Below are 25,752 nucleotides of genomic sequence, written 5' to 3' on the forward strand. Positions count from 1 at the left end.
TACTCATATGAGAAAACTATGGTACCAGGCGAACTGACAAGCAGATTCACCTTCCACGGTGGTACCAGGAGAACTGTTAAGTAGATTCTCCCTGAATGTTTGGACTTACCTTAAATGCAATCCTGAGCAAGCCTTCCACACCCCACAGCTCCCTTGGTTTGCCCAAATAAGGTCTGGACCCAAACACCCTCCACACCACCAAGAGACCCCCCACCCCCTACTACTTTCCTCAAGGGAACATACTCCCTCTCCGCTGTAGACACAGGGGAACTATTAAAATCCAGTGACAGTGAAGAGATACTTTATACGATGGCACGTGATCCTATGATTTTATCTGTCTCTAAGATACTTTTCTATGGAGGCCCAAGGTGGTGGTCTTTCTATAATCCAAACACTTGTGTAGGCAATACATACCTGGGATAAACCTCCCTATACCAACTTACAAGAGCTCAGTGTGCCTGTCTGCACATACAGTATCCCCCGCAGTATTCACAGTCCACCACATTTATCACACTATTCCCAGTCATTTACATGCACATACATATAGAGGGTATGCATTGACGTCACTTTCCCATCGGAATACGCCCCCTGAATACATTCAGGGAGAATCTACTTAACAGTTCTCTTCAGCTCCTGCTGCGCCTCCTGTGCACTGCCGTATGTACGGACCCCCGTGTCCCAGTGGATCCGCATATTCCTGTATGGCGTTTGGAAGCGAATCCCCTTTTCCTTTTCCTTTAGGGCTTTCTTTATCCCATTGTATTCCCTACGCTTCTTGACTATCTCAGTCGCGTAATCATGGTCGAAACAGAGAGTTCTGTTGCCCCGTTGGATTTTTCCCTTTTTCCAAGCTTCTCCTCGGTTGTAAACTCCTGGAAGTTGATAATAAAAGGTCTCGGTTGGGCTTCGGGTCGGGGGTTTCTGTGTCAGGGACCGCTGAGCCCGCTGTATTTTCAGATCCAGGTCGTGTGGTACTGATAATTCACTTCTGAGGAGTTTCTCAATAGACTGTGCAGCCGAGTTTCCCTCATCTCCCTCTGCCACTCCAAAGATGCGTGCATTGTTTCTCTTGGACCGGGACTCTAAGTCCGTTAGTGTTTGCTGCAGGGCTCTTTGCTGGTCCAGGCAGGTTCAGAGCGCCTCGGTCGCCTCCACAGCCCATCCCTCCACCTGTTCCACACGGGTCTCCGCTTCTCCGACTCGGTCGGACGGACTCTGCATTTCCGACACAAGGTTGTCAAGTTTGCCGTCGATTTCTTGTCCCAGGTGATTTGTTTTCTGTCTCAGGCAGTTGTTGTCTCCCTTGAGATCAGCTCTTAGCTCCTTTATCGCCCTAATTATGTCTTCAGAGTCCGTGCGCGTTCCGCTCCTCTGGCCTTCGTCGGCTTCCCTTTGATTATTAGCAAGCTCCTCTACGGTGTTGCTAGCTTCCGCCACCAAGGCATTTTCTTCTTGAGTTTTTGGCATTTTCTCTTCTCTTTCATGGCCTTTAGTGTTCCTTTTCCCACTCATCTGCCCCTTCCGCTGGTGAATGTCGAGTATTCGAGTTATTCAATGAGAAAATTACAATAAATTCGGGAGCGCGGTTTCACCGTGAGTCTAACTACTCCATCGATCAAACCGGAAGTCCCTTCTGTGGCTATTTTAGAAATAATCCTCACTTGGCTCTACCTTCATTGGCTTTCTGTTGGTTCATGTTGGTTAGTGGACAAGCCTATCTTCCAAATACCGCTCTCATCTCTGCCACCATCAGACCTATGGTAGGTAGTTCATTTTTCATTTTTATGGTGTAATTGTTTACCTTCAGATCTTTATTCTATATTTATGAAATATTGCCAGAAAATGTATATCCTTTAAAGGTAACTTGATGTCAATGAAGTTAGCTGGCAAACTATCTAGCAGCATACAAATCAAACTAAATTAGCAAGCTACCTAATGTTACTTGTTTGTGTGTATTTTAATGCATGCTAGCTAATATTAATATTAGCTAGCTGGTAGATAAATTATAATTCTATTTACAGAAGCTATGTTGAAAAAACTCAGAGGCATTGTCATCATTGCATTAATTTTAAGTTACTGAAAGCTGCTGAAAAGTTACTGAAAGCTTAGATGTAGCCGTGAGAGAGTACTTAAAATATGCTAATTCACCGTTCTTTTACCTCTCGGACCGCACTTTTCCAGAACCTTGGGCAGCAACCGAACGTCAAAGCCAAGGCCGAAAAATACGTGCGCATGTGTAAGAATTTAAAATGGCACTTCTTTTGCTCATTGAGTAGGAACGGGTTGTTACTCCTGTTTGTTTGCATTGCGTCTTTAAAAGTAAGTACGAGTTAATTTATTTGTCGAGGCGGATACTTTTTGCTATTTACCGTTGCGGAAATTAAATGCATTTTTTGTTATTAACGACAATCGCTACTTTTGTGTTCAGGCTGGCAACGCGCCAAAATGTATAAATGTATGTATCACAACTTTCTTTCACATGTGTATTTCATTGCTAGTGATTTATAGTACATATATTGGTTTGCCCTAACTATGTTAGAGCTTATTTGATTGTTTTTAAGTTGTAAAACTGTACGGCGGCAGACGCCATTTAATTTATTGCGTTTTGGCTGCCTCTGATTTGTAAATGACTGAAAACTTATAGTTAACTTCTGTTAAACATATAACACAGATTGAATTATTTACGTTGAATATTGACATTTTGTTTAGCATTTGGTTGTTTATTCGCTTTGATACTGAATGAATGAATACGTTATTGTTTGTTTATTCCTTTTCATTCTGTCATTCTTCTATATATTTTTCTTTATTCTGTAAAATATTGAATATGATTTGAATACCAGTGAATATATTGTAAATGTGATTTTTTTCCTGCTTGTTTATTTGTAACATGGTATAAAAAATAAACGTGGAGTAAACTTGAACATGGATCAAATCCTTTCCTGGTGAATTTAACGGCTCTAATTTGAGCTGCCATCAACAGTAGCCAATACAGAAGGCTGTTCCTTTTTTGGTTCGTCTGAGGTAGCAATGTCACCTAGCAGTAACCCGAAGCTCCTGCCTTTGGGGCAGAACAAGTGCGTTTTCAATTTTGTCTTCTGCCTTTGAGGAAGGTATTTTGGAATTTGTTCCTCTGAGGCAGCGATGTCAACTAATACTACTTAAAGTGCCTGCCTCAGAAGCAGACCAAGTCAATTGACAGTTTTCAATTTTATCTTCTGTCTCTGAAGAGCGTTTTTCGGGATGTGTTCCTCTGAGGCAGATGACAGATGGGACAGATGAGGTTCTGAGTATTAAGGGCTGTTTTCATTGCAACCAAGTCAAACTGGAATATGTTAGCATCAGTGAGTGAGAGAAATGATTTTCAATGTTAAGAATTTCAATTTGACCATGTGGTTAGTCTTTAATAGTGAATGCAGTAATGGCATCTACGCTGTTATATATGGTTATATGGTATTCATGTGTTCACGGTTATGAATAATTGTTACAAGATAAGTATTGTACCTTATCGGACGTGTGTTCGATAGTTGTTCCAATGACCTTTGGTATGCACTTATTGTAGGTCGCTTTGGATAAAAGTGTTTGCCAAATAAATGTAATGTATTATAATCTGTGGTATTACTGGTAATATCTCCTGTGCTCACTTGTATTTTCTCTGGGACAGATCGCTGCGCAGTCTTTCGGCCAGCTAAAACACTGAAGAATTACCTTCGCTTATCTTTTAATGGGATCATGTACCTTTCAGCAGCTCTTCCACAAAGTGCCGTCAGCCCCTGGCCTGGCTTGCTAGGAGACCACTGCAGATGAGTTCTCTCATTTCAAAGTTATCCTGCTTTACTGAATGTTCCAATCCCCGGAAAAAATCCAGAAACTTAGACGTGCTGTATAGTATCATTTCACAGGTGTGCCAGTTTTAGTGAAATCATGTAACCAATGTATACCCAATGTGCTTGGTTATTCCCCAAAATAACTAGTAGTGCTCATCAGCTCATTGAAATAACATGATTAGTTACTAATTCTTTAAAAATATGATTATTTTTCATCACTGCTGTCAATGGAGAAATGGAAGAAATAGAAGACAATTTAGGGTGACAGAGAAATTAAATCCAGATTTCAGGGAATAAAGAGAATCATATTGCCTGTGTTGCTGTGTTGTTGTTGCCTTGAAAGCACATGCTGTCGTGAAACCAATCGGTAGGAACGCTGCTTGTGCTAGCTTCTACTAGAACTAGGCATCACCTGCGAGCTTGGGACCCAATTATTACACCAAACAGAACCCCACCAGGAGGGGCACTGTTCAGTAACTCTGCCTCCACCATCCCCATTTAGCTGATTGGCCTTTCAGCCTCAGTGTTATGTCAGACAGGAGAGGACGGAAGGAGCGGCCATTTTGCGAGTTTGCTGTGTCCGTCTGGGTATTTATTTCATTATGCATGTGGACTTCTACCAGAGATTATGAATGTGTTTCACCTTACCTGCCTTAATTTTAATATTATCATCACAGAAATTTTATTTTTTAATACTAATCATAAGTAAATAAGTAAATCCAAGCAAAGCTGCTTTTAATGTGAAATGGCACTCCTGGTGCCATTGAGTATCAACAGAGCCATATCCCGGCAGATGAGTGGAAAGCTGGTGGTGGCATTGAAATTTCAAATGAAAACAGCTAAACATGGTGGAGTGAACTTCCACAATAGCAAAATATTTGTCAGCATGCATTTATGTGTATGTGAATTCTGCATTGTGGGGTTATATTAAATCACTCAATGGACTAGCGCCTGAATACTTGTCAGACAAGCTTTCAATGTATGCTCCCTCTAGATCACTCTGGTCCTCTGGCGCTGGCCTTTTAGTTGTTCCCCGGGTCAGGACAAAGACCTACGGGGAGCCGGCATTTAGTATCTATGGTCCTCGCCTCTGGAACAGCCTTCCTGAGAAGCTGAGGGCATCACAATCTGTAAACACCTTTAAAAGAAATATTAAGACATACCTTTTTAGCTTAGCATTCTCTTAATCCATTTTATTTTATTTTAATCTTATTTTAAATCTTTTAGATTAAAATACAATTTTAATTTTATTTTAATCTACCCTCTATATTACCATTTTCTTATTTTCACTGTATTGTTGTATTTTCATTTGTATTGTTGTATTTTTATTGGGTTGTTAAGCACCTTGTATTGCAATTTTGCATGAAAGGCGCTATATAAATAAAGCCTGATTGATTGATATTAATGTAAAGTATTGGTTATGTGTCATATTAATCACAATCACAAACTACCTATAGTATGGTATCCCTGGATGTGTAGTAAAATTATTGATAGTTCCTCTCCATTGAGTGTCCCCTAGTTAATCAATCAATCGATCAAACTTTATTTGTATAGCACATTTCATACAGTAAGTGCAACTCAATGTGCTTCACAGAAAATAATTGCAAAGTATAATTAAAATAATAAAAACGACAAATAATAATAATATTAATAGTAATAGTAATAATATAAAAATAAATAAATAATAAAATAAATAAAACCTAGGTAAAAGCAATGCCAAAAAGGTGTGTCTTAAGATTTCTTTAAAAAATGTCCACAGATTCAGAAACCCGTAGATCCTCCGGAGGCTGTTCCAAAGGCTAGGACCATAATAGCTAAAACCTGCTTCTCCATGCCTTTTTGTTCTAGCCTTTGGAACAGTTAAGAGACCAGCGTCAGAGGATCTAAGGTTTCTGCCAGGGACATACCTAAAAAGCATCTCGGATAAATAGGCAGGTGCATTGCCATTTAGTGATTTAACATATAATACCATATAAAACATTCCAAAACACAAATCCAGCATATGATATCCCTTCAGTTTATTGGATATTGCATTTCATAAAGACATAATACATTATAATAATTGATAAAACGACGGTAGGTGCGCGTAGTACTCTTATATGGCTGAAATAACTTCCTGCCTTTCATTCGTTGATTTTTGTGTTTATCATAATTATCAAATCACTTGTAGCCTATTATTGTAATCATGTGTTTATTCATAGTTTTACATGCAGGGAAAGCAGAAAGAACCTTATGTGAGTCAGAATTGAGAGTGAGGAATAGTTTACAAAAATTCTAAATGGTTCCAAGCAAGACTCGGGGGGGGGGGGGGGGGGGGGAAGTGAAACTTATGAATATATGGTTTATTCTGCTATTAATCCTGGTGCATGCTCTCAGAATTACTCGTGTAATTTTATTGCAAGTAGTAGCTCTATTAGGCTGATACTTGCTGTAGTTGTTAGAGTGCACAGCACATGGTAACTGTGGAAACGGTAGGACAGTGACATTCCGTCTCATTGATGGTGTAGCTGTGAGTTCAAACGGATGATGTGTGTCTCGGAACAGGTGCTTGTTACCGCTTTGCTGCAGCACCAAGAAGAACCCATTTCTTTTAAGTGAGGAACCCTTTTAATTGAAAGTAATTTAAACTGGAGATCGACCAATCAGATAGCAAACTGGGACTGGATTTTAAAAGGATGGATCTGGGGAAGGAGAGTAATAATTAGACTCCCACTATAGTTAAAAACCTACTATGCATATTTGGTGGTCTAGATCTCTGGACGAGGGGTCCGTGGCCCGTGGGTCTGTGGAGGGATATGACCCCTAATTTTGCCCATAGTTACCGCAGAGGAGGAGCTGGATTCTGCTGTGGGGAGGGATCCTACCGCGGGATTTAATCTCATCATCTTTAAATCCCATTACCTGCTTAGTCTCCCCTGTGCTTTCGACTGCCTCGCGGGTGCCACTGTGTCACAGAAAGCCAGGTCAACTGCACATCAATGCCAGCCCTGCCACGGCCTACTGTGGTCTGCCTTAAACCAGTCACCTAGCAACACGCCTGACCATGTCCAGCGCCTTGCCTGCAATGCTGAGTGGACCTTTTTGAGAATGCTGAGAGCCTATTTGTGTGATTGATTGAGTGTGTATTCATTTTGTTTGCCTGCAGGATTGTCAGTCTAACTAGTGTCTTTTTTAATTGAGTGCATCTTTTAGGTCGTAGAATACAATTACAATTTGTTAAAAATGGTTTATTGCTCATACCAGTAACTGGATATTGCATTGGAAATTGGAAATTCCAATTACCCAGTGATCTTTCGTGTTATTATACCCCGCCATTTGTGTGATGTTGATATACCTCAGATCGTTTGCATGCCATGGCTTGTTGTAAGTGCCCTACAAATTTTTTGTTCCTTTGAAATGAAACATTGCTAGATAACATTAATCATCGTTCTTCTATAATATAGGCTTTGGTTTTTTTTTTTTTTTATATCAAATAAACACTTTAGCGGTTATTGTCATGCACTGAACCTCAGTTGAGTAATCTTACAGCATCTTATTTACTTTGTGTGGAAAAGGATGGGGGTTAAAGTGGAAGCTGGCCTAGCGCTTGTAACGTTGTTGCTCAAAGGGTCATTTACACGTCCTTACTGCCATCAAACATTAAAAACCACAGACTGGAGGTAGCCTGTATCAGCCGGTCCCTCCTTGTTATGCTTGCACTGTCCTTCCTGGCCATAAGCTCATTAGCCGAGCCAGAGATCAGACTAATCTCCACAGAGCTGCGTTTGCCCTCGGTTACATCGCCGTCCATATCCTGGGGAATGCCGAACCAGGACTAAAAACAGCGAGAGCAGGTAGAGTGGTGATTGTTTTTTTCCTTGTACGCCCATCTGGACTTATTCTTTCTTGTTCTGGAGAGGAAGGGGAAGGGGCGTTAGGGGGGTAGGAGGGTTGCCGATGATCTTTGAGTGTCAGCTGGCCTCTAATTAATCTGAAACGGGAAATGTTATTTGGCAGATATTGTTTTGACTGAGCGGGGTTAATCTATTTGCATGTGCAGCTTTGTCCGGGGGAAAACTAAATCTCGCAATATTCTGTGGTTAGAGAGCTTCTCTGTTTTCCTAAATTTTGAAGTGTGTCACAATGGATGTCCCCAGAAAGAACATGTAACCTGAGATACGGTAGCAGCCCCGTAGCCACCGGGTCGAGCCTTAGCCTAATTAGCCAGGTACGACCTGCAGGACGTGATTGGCCTTGCTCTGCCAGGGCTAGGGTGAGTTTAGGCTGTTGTTGTTATCAGTGAAGGATGTGGTTCTTCAGTAGCCTACTGTATGGAATGTATAGTGTGGCTTGCATGGAAGAGCATCACAGAAGTGCTAAGGCTGGGGGGGGGCGGGTATTCATAGTTTTTTAAAGGATGTACTGGCTGGTTCATGTCAAGAAGAGCAAGGAATTCTGTGTTTGATAGATTAACGCTCCTTTAAAGACACAATGGGATCATTTTTCATCCTGCGTTTGAAGAGAGCATTAAACCATGCAATCAAAATGCTTTTTTCAAATGTATAAACAGCAAAATAATATTATGTTTTGTGAAGTAAAGTATGTAATTTTCAAACACAAAAATGCAAAAAGTCTGACACAGCATGCTACTTCTGTATAGATATTCACTTCAGTTCAATTGTGATTGGCTGCCCATTAAACAGTCACACTGCTGAATGGCTAAAATGTAAATGGAATGTAAATTACGCAAGAAACATGATATCCAACTGATCAATATAAAAGTCCTGTACTTGGCAGTATAAGAACTTTGTTGCTCTCAGGATAAAATAAAATATCCGAATAAAACACAGCTAATATCATAGTATTTTATCTGGTTCTTCATACATAATATAATTATTTAAAAATTCAGTTTTTGATTGCACAAGGTCTTTAAGATGTTGTCCTTGATATGTTTGTTCCTTGTTGCTGCTTAGTCACATGACTTCTGTAACTCATTTACTGTACATGGTATTGGACTTTATTGTGGGCTACCAGCCATGTTCTGTCTTTGGGCATAGCTATGTAGAATTAGGGTCAATGTGTTTAATTCAATTAATTGTAATGACTTCCCCTACCAGCCGTAGTATATCTTGGTCCTGTACTCTCCTGTTTCAGTGCTTTACTGGGTCCTGTACTCTCCTGTTTCAGTGCTTTACTGGGTCCTGTACTCTCCTGTTTCAGTGCTTTACTGGGTCCTGTACTCTCCTGTTTCAGTGCTTTACTGGGTCCTGTACCTGCCTGTTTCAGTGCTTTACTGGGTCCTGTACTCTCCTGTTTCAGTGCTTTACTGGGTCCTGTACTATCCTGTTTCAGTGCTTTACTGGGTCCTGTACTCTCCTGTTTTAGTGCTTTACTGGGTCCTGTACTCTCCTGTTTCAGTGCTTTACTGGGTCCTGTACTCTCCTGTTTCAGTGCTTTACTGGCTCCTGTACTCTCCTGTTTCAGTGCTTTACTGAGTCCTGTACTCTCCAGTTTCAGGATGTTTAACTGGGTGGTGAAAGTGGTTCCCCAGCCCCCTGGGGCTCTTGGGAACCTGGGAGAGGAAGAGAAGCCCAGCCAACCATCATCAGCACAAGTAAGATGTAGATTATCACAGTGAAGGATATCAATAATCGTTTCCCTGTGTGCTGTGTGTGTTTGTATGTGTGTGTTTGGGTTTGTGTGTACTGTGTGTGTTTGTATTTGTGTGTTTGGGTTTGTGTGTACTGTGTGTGTTTGTATTTGTGTGTTTGGGTTTGTGTGTGTACTGCGTGTGTGTGTGTGTGTGTGTGCTTGGGTTTGTGTGTACTGTGTGTGTTTGTATTTGTGTGTTTGGGTTTGTGTGTGTACTGCGTGTGTTTGTATGTGTGTGTTTGGGTTTGTGTGTGTGTGTGCCTATGTGAGTACAGTATGTTCATCAACACAGTATTCATGCCACTTTATAGTGAAACAAATGAAGCCAGATTTTAATGTGTACCAAGCAGTATATTTTATTCTGCTGGACTAGATGACTACACCTAAAATAGCACAAGATGGGAAGACCTACATTACAGGCATTTTTTTGGCAGACGCTCTTATCCAGAGCGACGTACAACAAAGTGTATAACCATAACCAGGAACAAGTATGACGAAACCCCTAGAGAGAAGTACCGGTCCAAGTACAGTGAACAACCGCATAGTTCAACTTGGACCCTGGTGGTTAAACTGATTAACACTAACAACGAGAACGGCAACAACGCAATCTATGGAAAAATAAAAATAAATAAAAATACAAGTAGTCGTTAAGACTGGCGCATCAACTAAGTCACCTACAATAGTACACTTAACTACAAGCATTCAAGTTCATCTCGTCGTTTATTTTTCCCACTCTGTCAACAGAGGAGAAAAGTGACCTTTCAAGATGAAGCCAGTAAAGGTGAATATTATTACGTCAACTGCAAGGCCTCCTTTTTAATCTTAAACCTTGACCCCTGGGTAATAGCATTACTGTAGCTTGTAGCAGGCATAGAATGTACTGTACATATTTGTAGTTGCTGTGAGGTAGATAACATGGCAGTCAGTTGTGATAAATTTCATTTCACTCCAATCAATTGATTGAAATGTAATTTGTGGTTTTCAAAATCTGGACAATGATTTATGAGGATTTTTCTTTCTTTTTTTTTCTTTTTTTAAAAAAAAGAAGATTTTAAATTTATTTCCTGAACTGGCTGGACACTGAAACAGTGGTATGTGGCAGCTGGAAAAGCATGTCAAGGTGTAATTCATCAATACTGTTTATTGAACATAGAGGGAAAAAAAAAAATTTTGTATTTTAATATATTATTATTTCAGTATTTTGCTAATAATTGATAATACACCCAGAGAACAACGGATGTGATGCTCTACTTTAAAGGAGGGCTCTTGTAAAAGTTTACTCTGGATGAATGGACTGAATAACTGTAAAAATGTTTTGGTCCTGTTTAATTTGAATATTGACATTGATATGCTCAGTGATTTGTCATCATCTTTGGAATTTCTAAATCAATCATCCATACAGGTACATGACCTTGCCAGGCTAGCATGTTGCCATGTCAATACCATGTTTTATCTTTAAATGTTGTCTTGATGGAGAGTCCACAACCATTCCCATGTTTCCCCTGCCTCAATATCCCATAGTTCATTGCAATGTCACTGTTGACAATGTCAGTCAGATGTTACTTGTTGGGAATTGTATGCCAAAAAACTGGCTTTACTGGGCACACCAGAATTTACACGGAATTAAACTATATTTAGTATATATTACTTATATTATAAACATGAGTAACATTATTTATGTTTGTGTTTAATATGCATAATAGGGTGAATTTTTCTTTAAACCTGAAAAGGTTACACCTAGAACCTTTCCTGAGAAATGTCTTTTGAGTGATTTATTGCAAAGGAAGCATGGAAACTCTTCAACTAATGTCACTGGCAAATCAAGAACTGGCTGGATCATGATAGATTGGTCAAACTGCAGCCATTAGGTTGACCTGTAGCAGGTACAATGCTTGGAAAAAAATATTTATCCCTCTTAACACTTCAGTATTTCTGTATCCTCCTTGTTTCAGTAGCACTCACTTGAATTTGCTTGGTTTAATAAAATAGGTTATTTTCTGGAATTTCCTCTGAGGACATGAGAAACCTTGTGTCAGTTTGAAACATAACCTGAAACCAGTCCAGATATAGCAATAGTCATTTAATAGTCATTCATGTCTTTCTGTGACAGCGAAGCCCAAGGATGAGGAGACCTCAGAAGAGAACAAGTAGGTTTGACTGTGCAATACGACCATGTTTTCGTGATTTAACTGGAGAAGGCTGTTAGTAGACTGATGTGGCCCTACCCAGTGAGCATTTTGCTGGTGGAAATGAGGTAAAAAAAACCTGGCTGCATTTTGTTGAAAAGTTAGTTATTTTGCTCGACCATAGCCAGGCTATATCTTGGTACAACCTGTGCTATGTTGGGGTTAATGGTTTTCAACCTATTTTCCATCCAACTAGACATCTAGATTCCGGCTTTACTGGGTGTGTTTGTGTGGTTTGTATGCTGCCAAAGTGTAATGTGAGCTTCTGTGCTTGATGTGAGCCTGTGTATGTGAAGTCTGTGATGTCATATGTATGAAAGATGAAAAAAAATACTTAATCCTAGCTGTAATATGGAAGGTGTTTTTGGTATCCCTCTCTGCAACCTCCTACTCCTCACTGAGAACTGTAAAAAAGATAAAAATTCAGGAAGAATACCAGGTGTATAAAACATTGATAATGTAATCTAGGATAATGCATGCAAAGTTAGTGACTTGATTGTTCAAACACCTTGAGCGAATGCATGCATTAGGACCAGCATGTGAAGTCATTGGGCACTTTTCCCTCCAGCACTGTCTCTCTCTCTTTCCCCTCTCATCCTGTTTCTCTCCCTCCTCCACAGTGTCCAGGGTGGGATGATAACCTGGTTCTCCAGTGGGTTTGCGTATGCACTTCCCCAACCAGCAGTGGCCTACCGGGCTAACACAGAAGCTAAGGTACAAACCTCTTAAGAAAGAAATATGCATTTCAGAGTTTCTCTGACTGTGCTAAAGCAGCCACACCTGCAGCAGTGGGAGCATTTTAGCCCTGATTTGACAGGTTCTGATTAATGTCTACCACGAGAAGCCTTACTGCTTTAAGCACTGACCACTTCCTCACTCTAACTAGGGCTCATTTCATGAAAAGAAAATGTGACAGAAAGCTAATCTGATTAGCTTGCAGTGATTATATGTCATTCATGCGTACCCCAAGGCTCTTACAACGTAACCATAGACTTGTCTGAAAATGTAAAATGGCAACAAAAAAAGCCAAATATTGCAGATTCATATGTGAAAATATTAAAATATTAGCTTCTGTGCTGCCTGTGCTTCATCGGAGCTCTTTCTTTTCTTCCCCGGCCATCAACAGGAGGACAACATCGTGGACAGGTAGAGTATCCACCAAACTGCTAGATCAGTTCAGCATAGATACAGACAGTGCTAGATCAGCTCAAGTAATCCAAATGAAAGGACCTGTTTGACCCATTCTAGCTGAACTAACACGATGTCCTCTGGTGATCAGTACATCGCCAGATGTCCTGTAGTGATCCCGGTTGGAAACAAACAGTGCTTTTAGTGAATTGAGCAGTGTTTTGTGCCTCTTATTGAATATTCAATGAAATACTTCACCCACGGGAGGCAGCTGCTTGTGCAGAACTTCTGCTTTGAGATTTATTTATGACTCATTAATATGAATTGGGCTGTTTCTAGATCTCAGAAATCTTCTGTAAGGGGCTGTAAACAACAGATAACATTGTTGCAAGCATAACACAGCCCCATCGTAATTCCCCGGGCTTGATACCAGGACAGGACCATAATTTATTTGGAAAATGACTGTCTTGCTATTTTAAACTAGTGCGGGAATTGCACCGTCCCAAAACCAGTGTGGTGCAGTGGTCCTTCTGGATTTCAGAGCAGGTTCCACTCTGAATTATTTAATTAACTCAGTAAAATGCATGATCTGATGTATTAATTATATTCCTTGAAAAACCATGCAAATATATATGTACATATATGTACATATATATATATATATATATATACACACACACACACATATATACCTTTCAAAAGACAGTTCAATAGAGGTCACTGTCCCAATTCCCCATGGTAATGTATCAGGGGGAAATGCTTAGAATTCTCACACTTACAGTTGTGCATCACGCTCGTGCTGTTCACATACCCGACAATGCATCCGATTTGATTGACAGCAAGAAATTACAAGAGATGACCTCACTAAGAGTCAGTACTATGACTATGTGACTATGTCATTTCAACACATGTAAATATAAATGTGTTTTAATATTTTCAGTGTTAAGCAAATTATGCAATTGAGTTGTTTTCAACAAAACCGCTCACAAGAATAAAACAAACCTCAAAAATTAAGTAAAGTGAACAAACTTTGATTTGGTCACATATAGTCTTATACTTAAATCATATTCCCAAATGCTCGGCATTGTTTTCTTTTGTTTTTTTTTCCTTTATTGTAGAAACACTGATGTACAATGCCTGCCTGCCTTTTCTCTAGAGTGCAGCTACTTTGAATAGGAGGGAAATTAAGGATTATAAACCTGCCTTTTTTATTGTGTGCCAGGCAAGGAATTGGAATAATTGGTTGGATCGTACAAGGACTGGGGAAAGTGGTCCCTCAGCTAGACGACAAGTACAAAGAGGTTTCTGACCCCGAGGGTCAGACAGAGGTGAGAGGGATGTGTCATCACAAAATTGACATTTGTTTTTTTTAAAAATTGTTTTCTCTTGGAACACTGGTTCTTAAACGTTTTAATGCTAGGACTCAAATTAGAAATACTTTTAAATTTGGGGACACACATTTGAAATACTTTTTAATATCGTGACCCAAATTAGAACTTTAGCACCTTTCAGGGACCGTTAATTACGACTAGAATCATTCCAGGACCCACCTCATACACTCCCATGACTGATTGTGGGTGTCGATCCATAGTTTAAGAAACACTGTTTTGGAATATTGTTACACTGCTTACCTTACAGGAACCGTGTCAAAAACACATCTTTGAGACCTGATAACCGAGTCTCATAATTGATGAATGTTGTCAGCCATTGATATGTTTAAACAAAATAAATAAATAAAACTCAAAACAGTATGTGAAATACCATTAGGGTGTATGTACCCAAGTTTTAGCCAGCAAAAGTAAGTCACTTTACATTCACATGTCCCAGCATGTACTACCATGATATCACTGATCTGCTATTACACTGAATCATTTAACTTTCTTGATTTTAGCACATATATTTCATACTAGCAGAAAAAAGTAAGTTTAAAATAATGCTTCATAACATATTTCTCAACAAAAACTTTCTCTGGTGAATGAAAATCCTCATGTATGTCAGGGATACAGTAATCCTCTAGCACATAAAGTTTAAATTATTAAGGAAGGAATTTAATATCACTATTAACATTGATGCTTATCTTTTGTAATGAAGAGTAATGGTTTGATTATTTGCTGTTAATTTTTTTCCTTCCAGATTCAGGATGCAAAAGATGTCCCAGGTAGGGTTTGACGTTCTTTTCTTTTTTTCTTTCTTTCTTAAATAAAAATTTAAGAAAGGGTTTGACGTTCTGAAACCCTTTGCCTACATATACAAACAGATACGGTCAATTGCAGCATGTTTCGATGGCACTTAAACCTCAAACCTGCATGACAACTGGAACAACTAATCATTATGTCACAGATTTGGATAGCTGTTCCAGCTGAATTGCAGTGTTATAGGTTTTCAAACCCAAGATTTAAACTACAGTTAAACATGTTGCTATTGACCCTTCATTACTTTTCAGAAATATTTATATTAAATCCTTCTCTTATAGATGCTTAATAAAATATTAGCAACTGCAAGTAACTGTAATCATTATTCTAGTCCAGTATTGGTTGTTCCAGTAATAAATGTATTATTGACCTTACAGAGTCTCACTTTAGGAACACCTTCAACAGCCATAGATTACATTTTGAGATACTGAATTTTTTACATTTTAGCAACTGGATAATGATGCAAATCTTTTGGTCAAATGCTCATTTTAAATGTCCGAGTAACAGAAACTATGCAAAGAGAGTTTTCTATATGCGGTTGCGTTTGTCTCCAGATGCAGACGTCCCGCCGGTGGTGGAGGTACAGTCTGGAGACGAGGTCCCTGAAGTGCCTGAATCGCCTCCGTCCATCTCTCCTGGGTGCGTTCCACCACCCCGCCCAACCCCTCCATCCTTTCTTCCTTTTTTGTTGTTCATTCCCCTGTCGCCACACTCCTCCCCTTTCTCCACAGTTCTGATTCCTTCTGTTCCATCTTGTTCTTTCTCTCATAGACTTATCTGGACTCCATTAAGCCTATATGTTTCTATCCTTTCTGCTTGCTGCCACATAATTTGCATGCCTTCTCAGTGTGTGTCTAATTCTATGTGTTTGGCTGTGCAATTTGAGTGATTGGTAATTAAAATATTTAAATACGTGTTTAGCCAAACATTATTGGTAATTCTGTGTTTGGCTAAACATGAATGGTAATTGTATGTCTTTAGCTAAACATGATTGGTAATTCTATGCTTTTGGCCTAACGGGGTTGGTAATTCTGTGTGTCTGGCCTGACAGCATGGTTGATTGGATAAAGAATGGCTTTGAGAAGATAATTCCTCAGCCTGAACTTCCAGGCCCCGCCCACTGCCCACCAGTGAAAGGTACAGTGCCACACATACAGATGCACAGCTGAACTTTCAGCACCACTGAAAGCTTGATATTTCCAAACGTCTGTTGCTTTGTGTTCTGCCGTCTATTTCTCAAATACAATCGAGAGTTTACGGACCGCAGCTGCAGACAGAGAGCTGCGTAATGGACGTTTTCCTGAGGGATCCATAAAATCTGATTTAGCCACTTCGGCCAATTAGAGGAAGAATTGGAAAAGTATTTCCACGGGCAGTTCTCCGAACGATCTGTTTGAAGACACCTGATATATCTGTGTTCGCTCGCCGATGGAATCCAACAGATTGTGTTTGTCTGTTGCCACAGTTACCGCACAGCCACCGGAGGCACAGAAGGCATCAGATGAAGAGACTAAGTAAGACCCCACAGGCCCAGAGCCCGCTCAGAGGGCACAGAAGTACACAGGGATATTTATTATGCCTGCAGAATTCTATTTGCATGTACTGAATATCATTTTGCACCTCAGTCTTCAGGCATATGTAATTATGGGTGTTCTGGCAGTAGAGGCTCAGAAATTGTATCGGTGTGGGTTAATGTATAACCTAATGAAACATAATGATAATAATAATTTAAAGATGGTTTATCAACGACCGTGCCACAATGTATGCATTTCATATCAAACTTTAGGAACTCTTGAAGATTGTATTGTATCTCACATAATTAACTCCTATACAACGTGTGTGTTGTGTTCTTGTGTGTGTGTGCACATGTGCGTGTGTATGTATGCATTTATGTGAATTTGTGTTTGCAGATGTGTATGTGTGTGCAGGTGTGTTGAAGCAGTGTGAAGGGTGTCTGTGGGAAACGGCTGGGTCTGAAGTGCTTTGCTCTCTCCTTGCAGTATGGTTGGCTGGTTTGTGAAGGGACTGGGCCGCATGGTACCACAGCCAGTGCTCAGACCGAGAGACGACACCTCAGTGAGTGTGGCTACGGTCTCTAACGTACTATAGCTTTAATGCACTATGTGACCTTAATGCCACACCGCATCACCATTACATAGAACCATTCTGTGACACTGGATACTTCAATACCTTTATCCATGCAAAGAGGTAATGTTGATCCAAAATGGCAACTTCAAAAAGCAAGAAGAAACACTGTTAAATCATTATACTGGTGTAAACATTTAAATATTTAAAAGACTGAAGAAGCATTGCCTTTTCGACTTAAGTATTACAATAAAAAAAGGCTCTGAGTACACTTAAAGCAGAGAATCGTAATTAATGTGAATGTTTATCCAAAAATACACATTCGATACTTCATTAAATGAGTAGCATTCCGGTGTTCACCAGACTGGGTATATTATTGTGTGTACTAATATCACATATCATTAGTGGCATTCAGTCAATATAAATGTAAGATTGGTGCAAGGTTTAAGAATGAATTCTAATTTCATCCTGTTTTCTGTTTTATACAGGAAATAACAGTTGTGCAAAACAGTAAGTGAAACATTAATTCAGTCACTCATAGCACTCGTAGAGTGATAAGTAACAATGCTGACGTTGGAATAAGCACACCGCGTTCAACAGCTGTGGCAAATTACGGTTGAAATGAAAACCTACAGGTCATTAGATCTCCAGGAACAGGGTTGGGCAGTCCTGATGTAAAGCTATGATACAATAACATATTGTCAGACCCATTTTAAAGTTCCAAAGTGAAGGGGACAATACAAACGGAAATATGAGTGGGCAATAACAGCCATTACGGTGTGCACCAGTAATCAAGAGCCAGGGGCCGAAGTGAAATAAATCTCGGTTAGTGCTACAGTAGAGGACACGGTGAGCTGAGGGAGCTATGATGCATTGGGAAGTGATGGTATTTGGTGCCTTCGCTGAAAGGTGGCCAGCAATCCTTCGGTTCCGGAAGTTGTCGGTAGCTCGTATGACCACCAGGGGGCAGTAACTGTGAAGCGATTCGAGCAGGATGCGCGTTCCTTGCGTTCCCACGGGGGGTCGAGCCGCGAGGTCAGTGGTGCGCAGACTAGGTCCTGAGGCACATCGTGCATGCTAGCGCCACTAATTGCAAGCTCTGAGTTATAATGAGTGTATATAGCCTGCATTGTGCTAAAATAAGGTGAAGGAGAATGTTATGGAAGAAGCATGTTTTCTGCAATGTGAATTGACCTAGCGATTGGTTGTGAGTTGAACCAGCACATATAGGGGTGCCCAAAGACCAAGTTTGAGAACCCCTGCAATAGGTGATCACAGGCTGCAGACCTGATTGTGTTGTTATATGTAATCGTGTATAATGTTGTTACTGCACACTGCATATCTAGGCCTCTGGTCCTTGGTATCAGAGTTGATTGCGTCTGGTGTTATATCTGAGTGTTAGGGTGGTGCCTGAGCTGACCCCCGTGCCCGGGTTTCTCTCCCCAGTCTGCATCTGCCAGCAGCCTGACCACTTGGTGGTGGAGGAGGTGGAGGAGGAGGCGGGCGGGGAGACAGAACAGCAGGAGAAGCCCCAGGACCTGCAGGGGGAGTCGAGCAAGCCGACACAGGTGCTGTCCACACAGCAGGAGGAAATGGAGACGCACACGGAGGCGACCACGGTAACGCTGGAGAACAGGTGAGGGAAGATAACTAACTGAGAAGTCCTCATAGAACATTATGGGCATTTTTTTCCCCGTTCAATAACTGAATGAATGAATTTGAGTAGAACTGGAACCCAAGCTAACTGTGGCTTTTGTTTTTTTTTTTTGTTCGGTCTCTTTCGGCTGTGCCACATTATTTTTTATTTTCTTTCATGTAGCTTTATTTCTTTTGTATTTATTCACTTTGGAAAATACTCTGGTTGCTTGGTTTCTTGTAAGAGTTTTAAAGGTTTTTTAATTTACAGCAAATGTATTCAATCTTAATTCATCTTTTTTTTTCAGTCAGGAGCAACTAGAGGCTGGAAGTGGGAAGGTTAAGCTAGACAGTCAAGCTGAGGAGAATGCTCAACCTGAGGAAGACCAGGCTGCAAAGCTGGTCGAGGAGAATGCTCAACCTGAGGAAGACCAGGCTGCAAAGCTGGTCGAGGAGAGCGGTCAACCTGAGGAAGACCAGGCTGCAAAGCTAGTCGAGGAGAGCGGTCAACCTGAGGAAGACCAGGCTCCAAAGCTAGTCGAGGAGAGCGGTCAACCTGAGGAAGACCAGCCCGCACAGGTGGCCGAGGAGGCCACTCAAGCAAGTAGCGGAGAGCAGTAAGTCACTCGTTGCTACAAAGTGGCATTAAAGCTGCCTGCACATGCATGAGCTGTGATGAAAAGCGCTATGTAGAAATGTACGCTGGGGGTTTTTCTGTGGTGTAAGTAAGGTGGTAAAGCAAGCCATTGTTGGAAACACAAAGGTCACAAATCCTTAGAAAACGTGCTTCGATAATGAACTGCTCACTGTTTGTTTTGCAAAGATCGGCCAATATCCAGGAGGAAGAGATGAAAGAGGTTTCTGAGTAAGTCCTATCTTTGACCGGCCTACCTGTTACTCCCTGCCTTCTGTCTGCCTCTTTTTTAGTCTGTTATTTTTTTTTCCTGAACCAGTGGTTTACGACAAATTAACCCAGGCCAGAAACAGTGTTTCATTGTGAGCAGAATCAGACCTGACTGTGGCTCAGGGTGTCCATGACGTCAACAGCGCCATTTCAAAATTTCAATAACAATAGTGAGGTCCAAGTTCTATCTGTGCATGCTTTTCTTTGTGTGTCCTAATGTGATGAATTCAGATTTAACAGACCTTATTATGTTATTATAGTGACTATCATAGGATAAACCCGATGTTCTGATTGAGGGCCTCATTTCTGTGTCCTGTGTTCTGCTGACTTGGCTCATGCTTCCCCCTCCCTCTGTAGGTGTCTGGAGGATATGGGCCCTGCAGAAGGCACCCCTCCGCTGCTGGTCTCCACGGAGACTGAACCCACAGTGCCAGAGTCAAAGGAGGCGGAGCCAGAGAACTCTGTGAAAAGAGACTCGCTGGTTCTGGTGTCCACGTCAGGGGATAAACCTGAGCCCAGCGTAGTGACCAAGCAGCCTGAGCCTACGAAGGAGGTGCATCCTCCCTCACCCATTGCCCAGGTAATGGTGCACCTGATGCAAGGCATAATGGGAAAGCAACACGGCTTATGTGCTTTTCCTGGTACTTGGAAATCCTGTTGATTTACCCCACTGAAGCTCATTTTCTCATGGTTCTGATTCTTTTGTCTGTTGGCTTATCCAGCCATTGGTTGGCAGTTGGCTCACGTTCCTCTCTTTTGTCAGGACGATGAAACTGCCGATGAGGGGTGTGGAGGTAAGTCCACCTGCTTTTGGGAAAACGCAACATAAATGCAAAATAACCGGCAGCCGGTCTTTCCGTGAGACCTGTGATGCGAAACAATCAACCTGACAGTTCTGCTTTGCGATGAGAAACACGTTCACTTTCCTCACATTGGAACCCCAAGGTTATCTTTGATGAGACAAGACTCAACACTGTTGGGGGTGCACTAAGGAGTAATTCGTAGTGTGGGTTATATATACGCTGTTGGTGTGTGTGTGTGTGTGTGTGTGTATGTGGTGATAACAGTGTGTGCCTGTGCTCTTTTCTCTGCTGCCCCCAGTGCCCACCAGCTGCATTGCTGTGAGGAACTGGCTGATGCAAATGCCCCACACGTCAGAGTGCCTGGCCAACTTCAACCGGCTTCTGCAAGACCACACCATCACAGTCCCCAAGATGCCCTGCAAGCCTTCGCTGGGCCTCACGTGCGGGAATCTGCCCCATCTGCCCCATCTGCCCCATCTACCCCCTCAGCTCTCCCAACTGCCCCAGCGGGTTCAGCAGTACTACTTCAACATCCTCAACAAACTCAACAGCCTCAACCCTCAGCAGGAAACTTAAGACCAGCTCCTCATTACACCCAGGCCCCTCCCCCTCCTGTGTCAGAGGCTCATCTTTGCCCGCCTCCCATTGGCCCCCTGATCTCCACTTGCTTCCCATTCGCCCCTGAACCTTGCCTGCCTCCCATTGGTTCCCTGATTCTCACCTGCCTCACATTAGCCCCCTGATTCACCCCTACCTTCCGCACTTCACCTCTGATTGCTGTCCAGGTGGACTGGTTGCCCTCTCCTGTGCCTTCCTGTACTGCACTGTACTGCTGCTATCTCAGCCATGGTTGGACACACGTGGCCTTTTTTCTCGGATACCTTTTAAGAATTTCATGGCAAAGAGAGCATTCACATCAACCAACTGGGAGTTGAAGCAAAAGAGACTGTGTTTCCTTACCCAAGAATACTAGCTGTTGGCTGGCTTGCTAGTGAACAAAGGTGGACTCTGCAAATGTTTTGGTAAGAATGTGGTTGGTTAACTTCTGCATCATTTTCATTCTGGGCAAGCTACAACACTGAATCAATAATAACAGAAATTTTATAGGGTCTTATGAAATTATGATTAAAAGGCTTTTTGAAATCATAACTTGTTTCATTGTGCAGTTTAAAAGCCATCAACTCCGGTGATTTCTTGAATAATAGATAGTATCATGTATTTCTTTGTGTTCCTACTCAGTGTCACCCAGCTGCCATATGAACATTAAATATTCAAGGTCCCTGCACTATTCTCCAAATAACGTCCTTACCGTCCCTTATGTCCCCATGGAAACTAAAAGGTGAGCCGCATGATGGTTTTGTTATGACTGTTCTTATATCAGATAATTGTTATGCCCTCCAGGCTTTATATTATTTCTAAAAGTAGTGTGTATTTTTGTTATTTATTATTGTATTCAAATCCCTTTTCCTGTCACACACTTTACTCAAAGGGAACGTCCAACAGGTAAAACATGAACTGTCTGAAATGGAGGCATTCAGCTGAATGCAAACACCTTCATGCAATTCAATAACTATTAAATCAAACCCCTGGTTTCGAAAAACAGCTGACACCCCTTAAAAAGAAACTTTAGAGTCAGAGGCAGCAGCATCACAGTGCATTGCTCCACTGTGTATTTTTAAACAAAGGCCTTGGCCTTTTAAAAAGTGAATGACGACACAGTAACCAATTATGAAACGGAAAAAAATGAGACATTTGAAATCCTTATTTTAGCATTCTCTACTCTTTTGAGTGAGTTTTTTTCCAGCCAAAGTTCCCTATGAGCATTTATGACTTACCTTGAATTTACTGTGACCTTTGTTGCATAAACAAGAGGTCAGCAGCTTAAGTGTTACTGATTTGTAGAGGATTGTATTACTTTAAGCCGTTCTCTGTCGCCCCCCCCCCCCACCCCTTTAACACTCTGCTGTGTTGTTTTGCCCCCGTGGAAGCTTTCTGGTGGTGGGTGGAGGGAACAGGGATCACCATCGCAGTTATCCTGGACAGAAATCAGTGACCCAGGCCCACTGCCTCCAGTCCCAGATGCTGCTGTGAGGCTTTGATGGAAGAGTGAGCCTTTCTGAAAGCCCAGATGGGAGGAGCTATCACGTGCTCACTGATGTGCACCGATCACTTCAGAACCAATGAGTGTTTTGCTGTGGACGGCAAAAAAGTTGTCGCTGGTTCAAACGAGTCAGCGATTGAGAGCTCAATGTTCCGCCCATTATGTCTTACCACCTACCGCTATTACACCTCTTTATATCTGAGTCATGTGAACAGGTCATGTGATCGGTGTAGAATCCTGTTTGAGAGGGCAAGGGGAATGGCCATAACTGGATTATTGAACATCCTCTATGCATCCCACATAGCGCTTTTTATCATAGCTGAATGCTATCACATGGCAGGAAGTCATGTGATCTGTTGTGTGTGAAAAGTGTCAATGTGTATTTGTAATTGCGTGCACATTTTTAAATCATTTTTATTTTACAAAATGATTTTTAAAAATGTATCATCATGATTGCTGTCTGCCCTGTGTTATTTTAGTCTACGGCCTAGCTGACACCAAATATCCTGGCAACATTTGTGTGTTATTGTAGAAACCTGAAACATTGTCACAGTGTTTTGTTTGAAGACTAATATTTGTTTGTGAGCACAACACACGTGTGCAGTGGTACCGTGTATTTGCATGTCACTGCGTTCTCTGAGTAAAGCACATGTGTGATGGTATTGTTATTTAAGTGTGACTGTGTCCTGTGAGTAGGAAAGCATCTCACTTCTGTGTCCTCACTTCCTGTTTGCATCTTCTTCCCCCCAGAACACTGGTAACGACAAACGATGAAGAGGCAAAGCAGACGGACATTGACACTGAATTACCTGAGGTAAAGGAGATAAAACTGGCCTTCATCAGACCTGGGTCAAATATGTTTTGAAATTGAATTACTATTCGAAAACATGCCTGAAAATCCCTGAGACTTTCCAATGAAACATGCTCTTAACCAAAATGTACACTTATGCCAAATAAAACTTGTTTGCATGCTGGTGAAAATTGAGGTTTCTTTCAAAATGGTCATTAATATACAGGAATGTACCTGGGTCTGTGAGGTTTAAGTATTTCAGATTAAGTATCTGAATATAGCTATGCTATGATGACGAGGGCGTGGTGTTTTTATTTACTGTGTAGCTGCTCTCTAAGTATAATGATTTTGAAAAGTACGGTGGACTTCTGGTGTATGAGTTACATGTGTGATAGTATGAACACAGGAACATCTTCTAGTGATGTCATTTTCACACCTGGACTCACCCTTCATATCTCCTCTATCTCTCACGTCACACCTGTCGTCTCTCCCCAGATCAGCTCTACTGCGTCCGTCCCTCCTCCTCCCCCCGTTCACCGGCCCTCCCCTATGCCGCGGGAGATTCCAGAAGACGACGAGGACGTGGTGTCCGAGACCTCGGACTGCTCCATGGTGATCCGAATGGCCCCGCACACCCACGGGGAGGCGCTGCTCTCTGTGGAGCTAAAACCGAGCGAGGGTCCGGAGGCCCAATGAGGAACGCAACCCAGGGGCGTAGCGAAACAGTCTGCCTTCTCTACCGCCCACAGGAAGTGATGTCACAGTCCCAGGAGCAGTAGGCCAAGCTGCACTTAGGCCCCACCAGACTTATGCAGTGTCACTGCGAGACTCTGAATCCAAGAAAAGAAACCAGAACACCTATTCCGTGGAAACTGCAATAGAGGCAAATTAGCAAGATAACCTGCTCCACTGAAACGGCGATATGGAACGATAAACCAGATACTTCACTCTGTTGCTTATACCCGGAGCCAAAACACTCCTGTTTCCATGGCAATCCCTTCCCGTCTCCCCTCAATGTCAAGTGAACAGTAGTTGTGTGTTGGATTATGCCTCCTCAAGGAGCAGATATTTAACTGGATGTGTTAGCCTTCTGGAGAAATCCTGGCAAAGTAAACTGTTTCTTCTTGGAGGCAGTAAAAGCTTACTTTACAAAGCACAGGGCTGGATTAACCTAGGTTTTTACCATCTTGATGAAAAGAACAAAGTATATATTTTTAAAAGAGAACTTTTCCAAAAAGCGTAGTTTATCTGTTGCTTTAAATTTCATCTTGCTAGAGTTTGGTTTTTGGAAAAGTAGTCGTAGTTATGTTTTTGAAAAGAACATAACGAGGTTATAAAGAGATGCGAGTATTGGTTGTAAAAAGTTTTGAAAGCATTCTACTAAATGCATGTGCTGCTGTTTTCCCAACTAACGATGTGAGTCTAGGTGACAAGTAATATTCTCAAAAACTGCATCATTAAAATAAGAACAATAAAATGGCATTAAATGCAGAAGCTCAGCTTTTAGTGAAAGGTTCCTGGTCCACAGAAGAAAGACAGGAGGGACTTGAATGATTCTGAACGCAAAACATTTCAGAATAGTCTGAGTTTGAACATACAACAATAATAAATCTGCAACCTTGTTATAATATGTCAGTTTTAGAAAATGTGACCTGGGTGAAGGATCCTGGTGTTTCATAAAAATGTTGGCTGGTAAATTAAAATGCTTGACTTGTGCAATAATCTGCTTAATATACTATGTCAATTTCATGATACTATGACCAAAAAATGTTATACTACACCAAACAGTGTATTTGATATTTTGTATTTGAGAATACTGCGTACATCCAGGTGCAAAATTTACCTGTGACCTGGTTGAGCTGCCAGTTAGACTGTACACGCCTGTGAACATATTTAGAACATACACAACGGAACTATTATTCAAGTCAGTTCTTGTATATGTAGGCAAATTGCATTGTTTACTCTGTAAAACCTTACTAACAAAATAGGTTTTCTTCTTAGTGCAGTTCTATTGCTTTGGGATGCAGTTCAATTTTACTTGTATAGTGTTTTTAACAGAGACACTGCAAAAAGACACTTTACAGAAAAACAGTATATAGGCAAGACTCAGTTAGAACCCAAAACAAAAGCCAGCAATTGAAGCAAAAAAAGAAAACTCTGTTGAGAAGAAATCTTGGGAAGAGCCAGATACTGAGCAGGAACCCCTTCTCCACTGGCCAATAGTTCAAGATAAGCTAAATGGTCTCAGGAAGGTAATTGAGAACCGTTTAGATGTATCGGGTAAAATAGAAATTAAAAACTTTTCTTGGGATGGTGTGAATGCCATTCGAGACCCTTCATACATTGATCTTGATGACTTCATCTTGAAGATACGCTTACAGTGATTGAACCCGGCCTATAACTATAAGCCAGGCCGCAGCGTCCTGTGCTGGTTTACCGAATAAACACGCGGACTGGGACAGGGGCAGCCCTC

The 25,752-nt window shown here is 41.3% G+C and overlaps 1 protein-coding gene across 1 annotated transcript; it reads left to right on the forward strand.

The window, feature by feature from the left end:
- Positions 1-1,810: 1,810 nt before the first annotated feature.
- LOC118215547 (microtubule-associated protein futsch-like) lies at positions 1,811-23,832 on the forward strand. Its single transcript, XM_035396442.1, has 23 exons — positions 1,811-2,319; positions 9,315-9,417; positions 10,200-10,236; positions 11,566-11,602; positions 12,262-12,355; positions 12,768-12,787; positions 13,992-14,097; positions 14,903-14,927; positions 15,516-15,600; positions 16,013-16,098; positions 16,427-16,475; positions 16,962-17,037; positions 17,535-17,556; positions 18,493-18,682; positions 18,990-19,298; positions 19,505-19,546; positions 19,943-20,165; positions 20,349-20,379; positions 20,687-21,410; positions 21,628-21,727; positions 22,377-22,494; positions 23,240-23,303; positions 23,775-23,832. The coding sequence occupies exons 2-19, from the start codon at positions 9,322-9,324 to the stop codon at positions 20,962-20,964; spliced, it is 1,806 nt and encodes a 601-aa protein (XP_035252333.1). The 5' UTR covers positions 1,811-2,319; positions 9,315-9,321; the 3' UTR covers positions 20,965-21,410; positions 21,628-21,727; positions 22,377-22,494; positions 23,240-23,303; positions 23,775-23,832.
- The last annotated feature ends 1,920 nt before the right edge of the window (positions 23,833-25,752 follow it).

Source organism: Anguilla anguilla, chromosome 16 (genome assembly GCF_013347855.1).
Source record: "Anguilla anguilla isolate fAngAng1 chromosome 16, fAngAng1.pri, whole genome shotgun sequence".
NCBI classification, from domain to species: Eukaryota; Metazoa; Chordata; class Actinopteri; order Anguilliformes; family Anguillidae; genus Anguilla; species Anguilla anguilla.

Bases quoted from the DNA above. Each gene is read 5' to 3' on its own strand.
- LOC118215547 (XM_035396442.1), top strand. From the start codon at position 9,322: ATGTTTAACTGGGTGGTGAAAGTGGTTCCCCAGCCCCCTGGGGCTCTT. The intron at 9,418-10,199 runs GTAAGATGTAGA...CTCTGTCAACAG, and splicing joins GCCAACCATCATCAGCACAA to AGGAGAAAAGTGACCTTTCA. The intron at 20,380-20,686 runs GTAAGTCCACCT...TGCTGCCCCCAG, and splicing joins TGCCGATGAGGGGTGTGGAG to TGCCCACCAGCTGCATTGCT.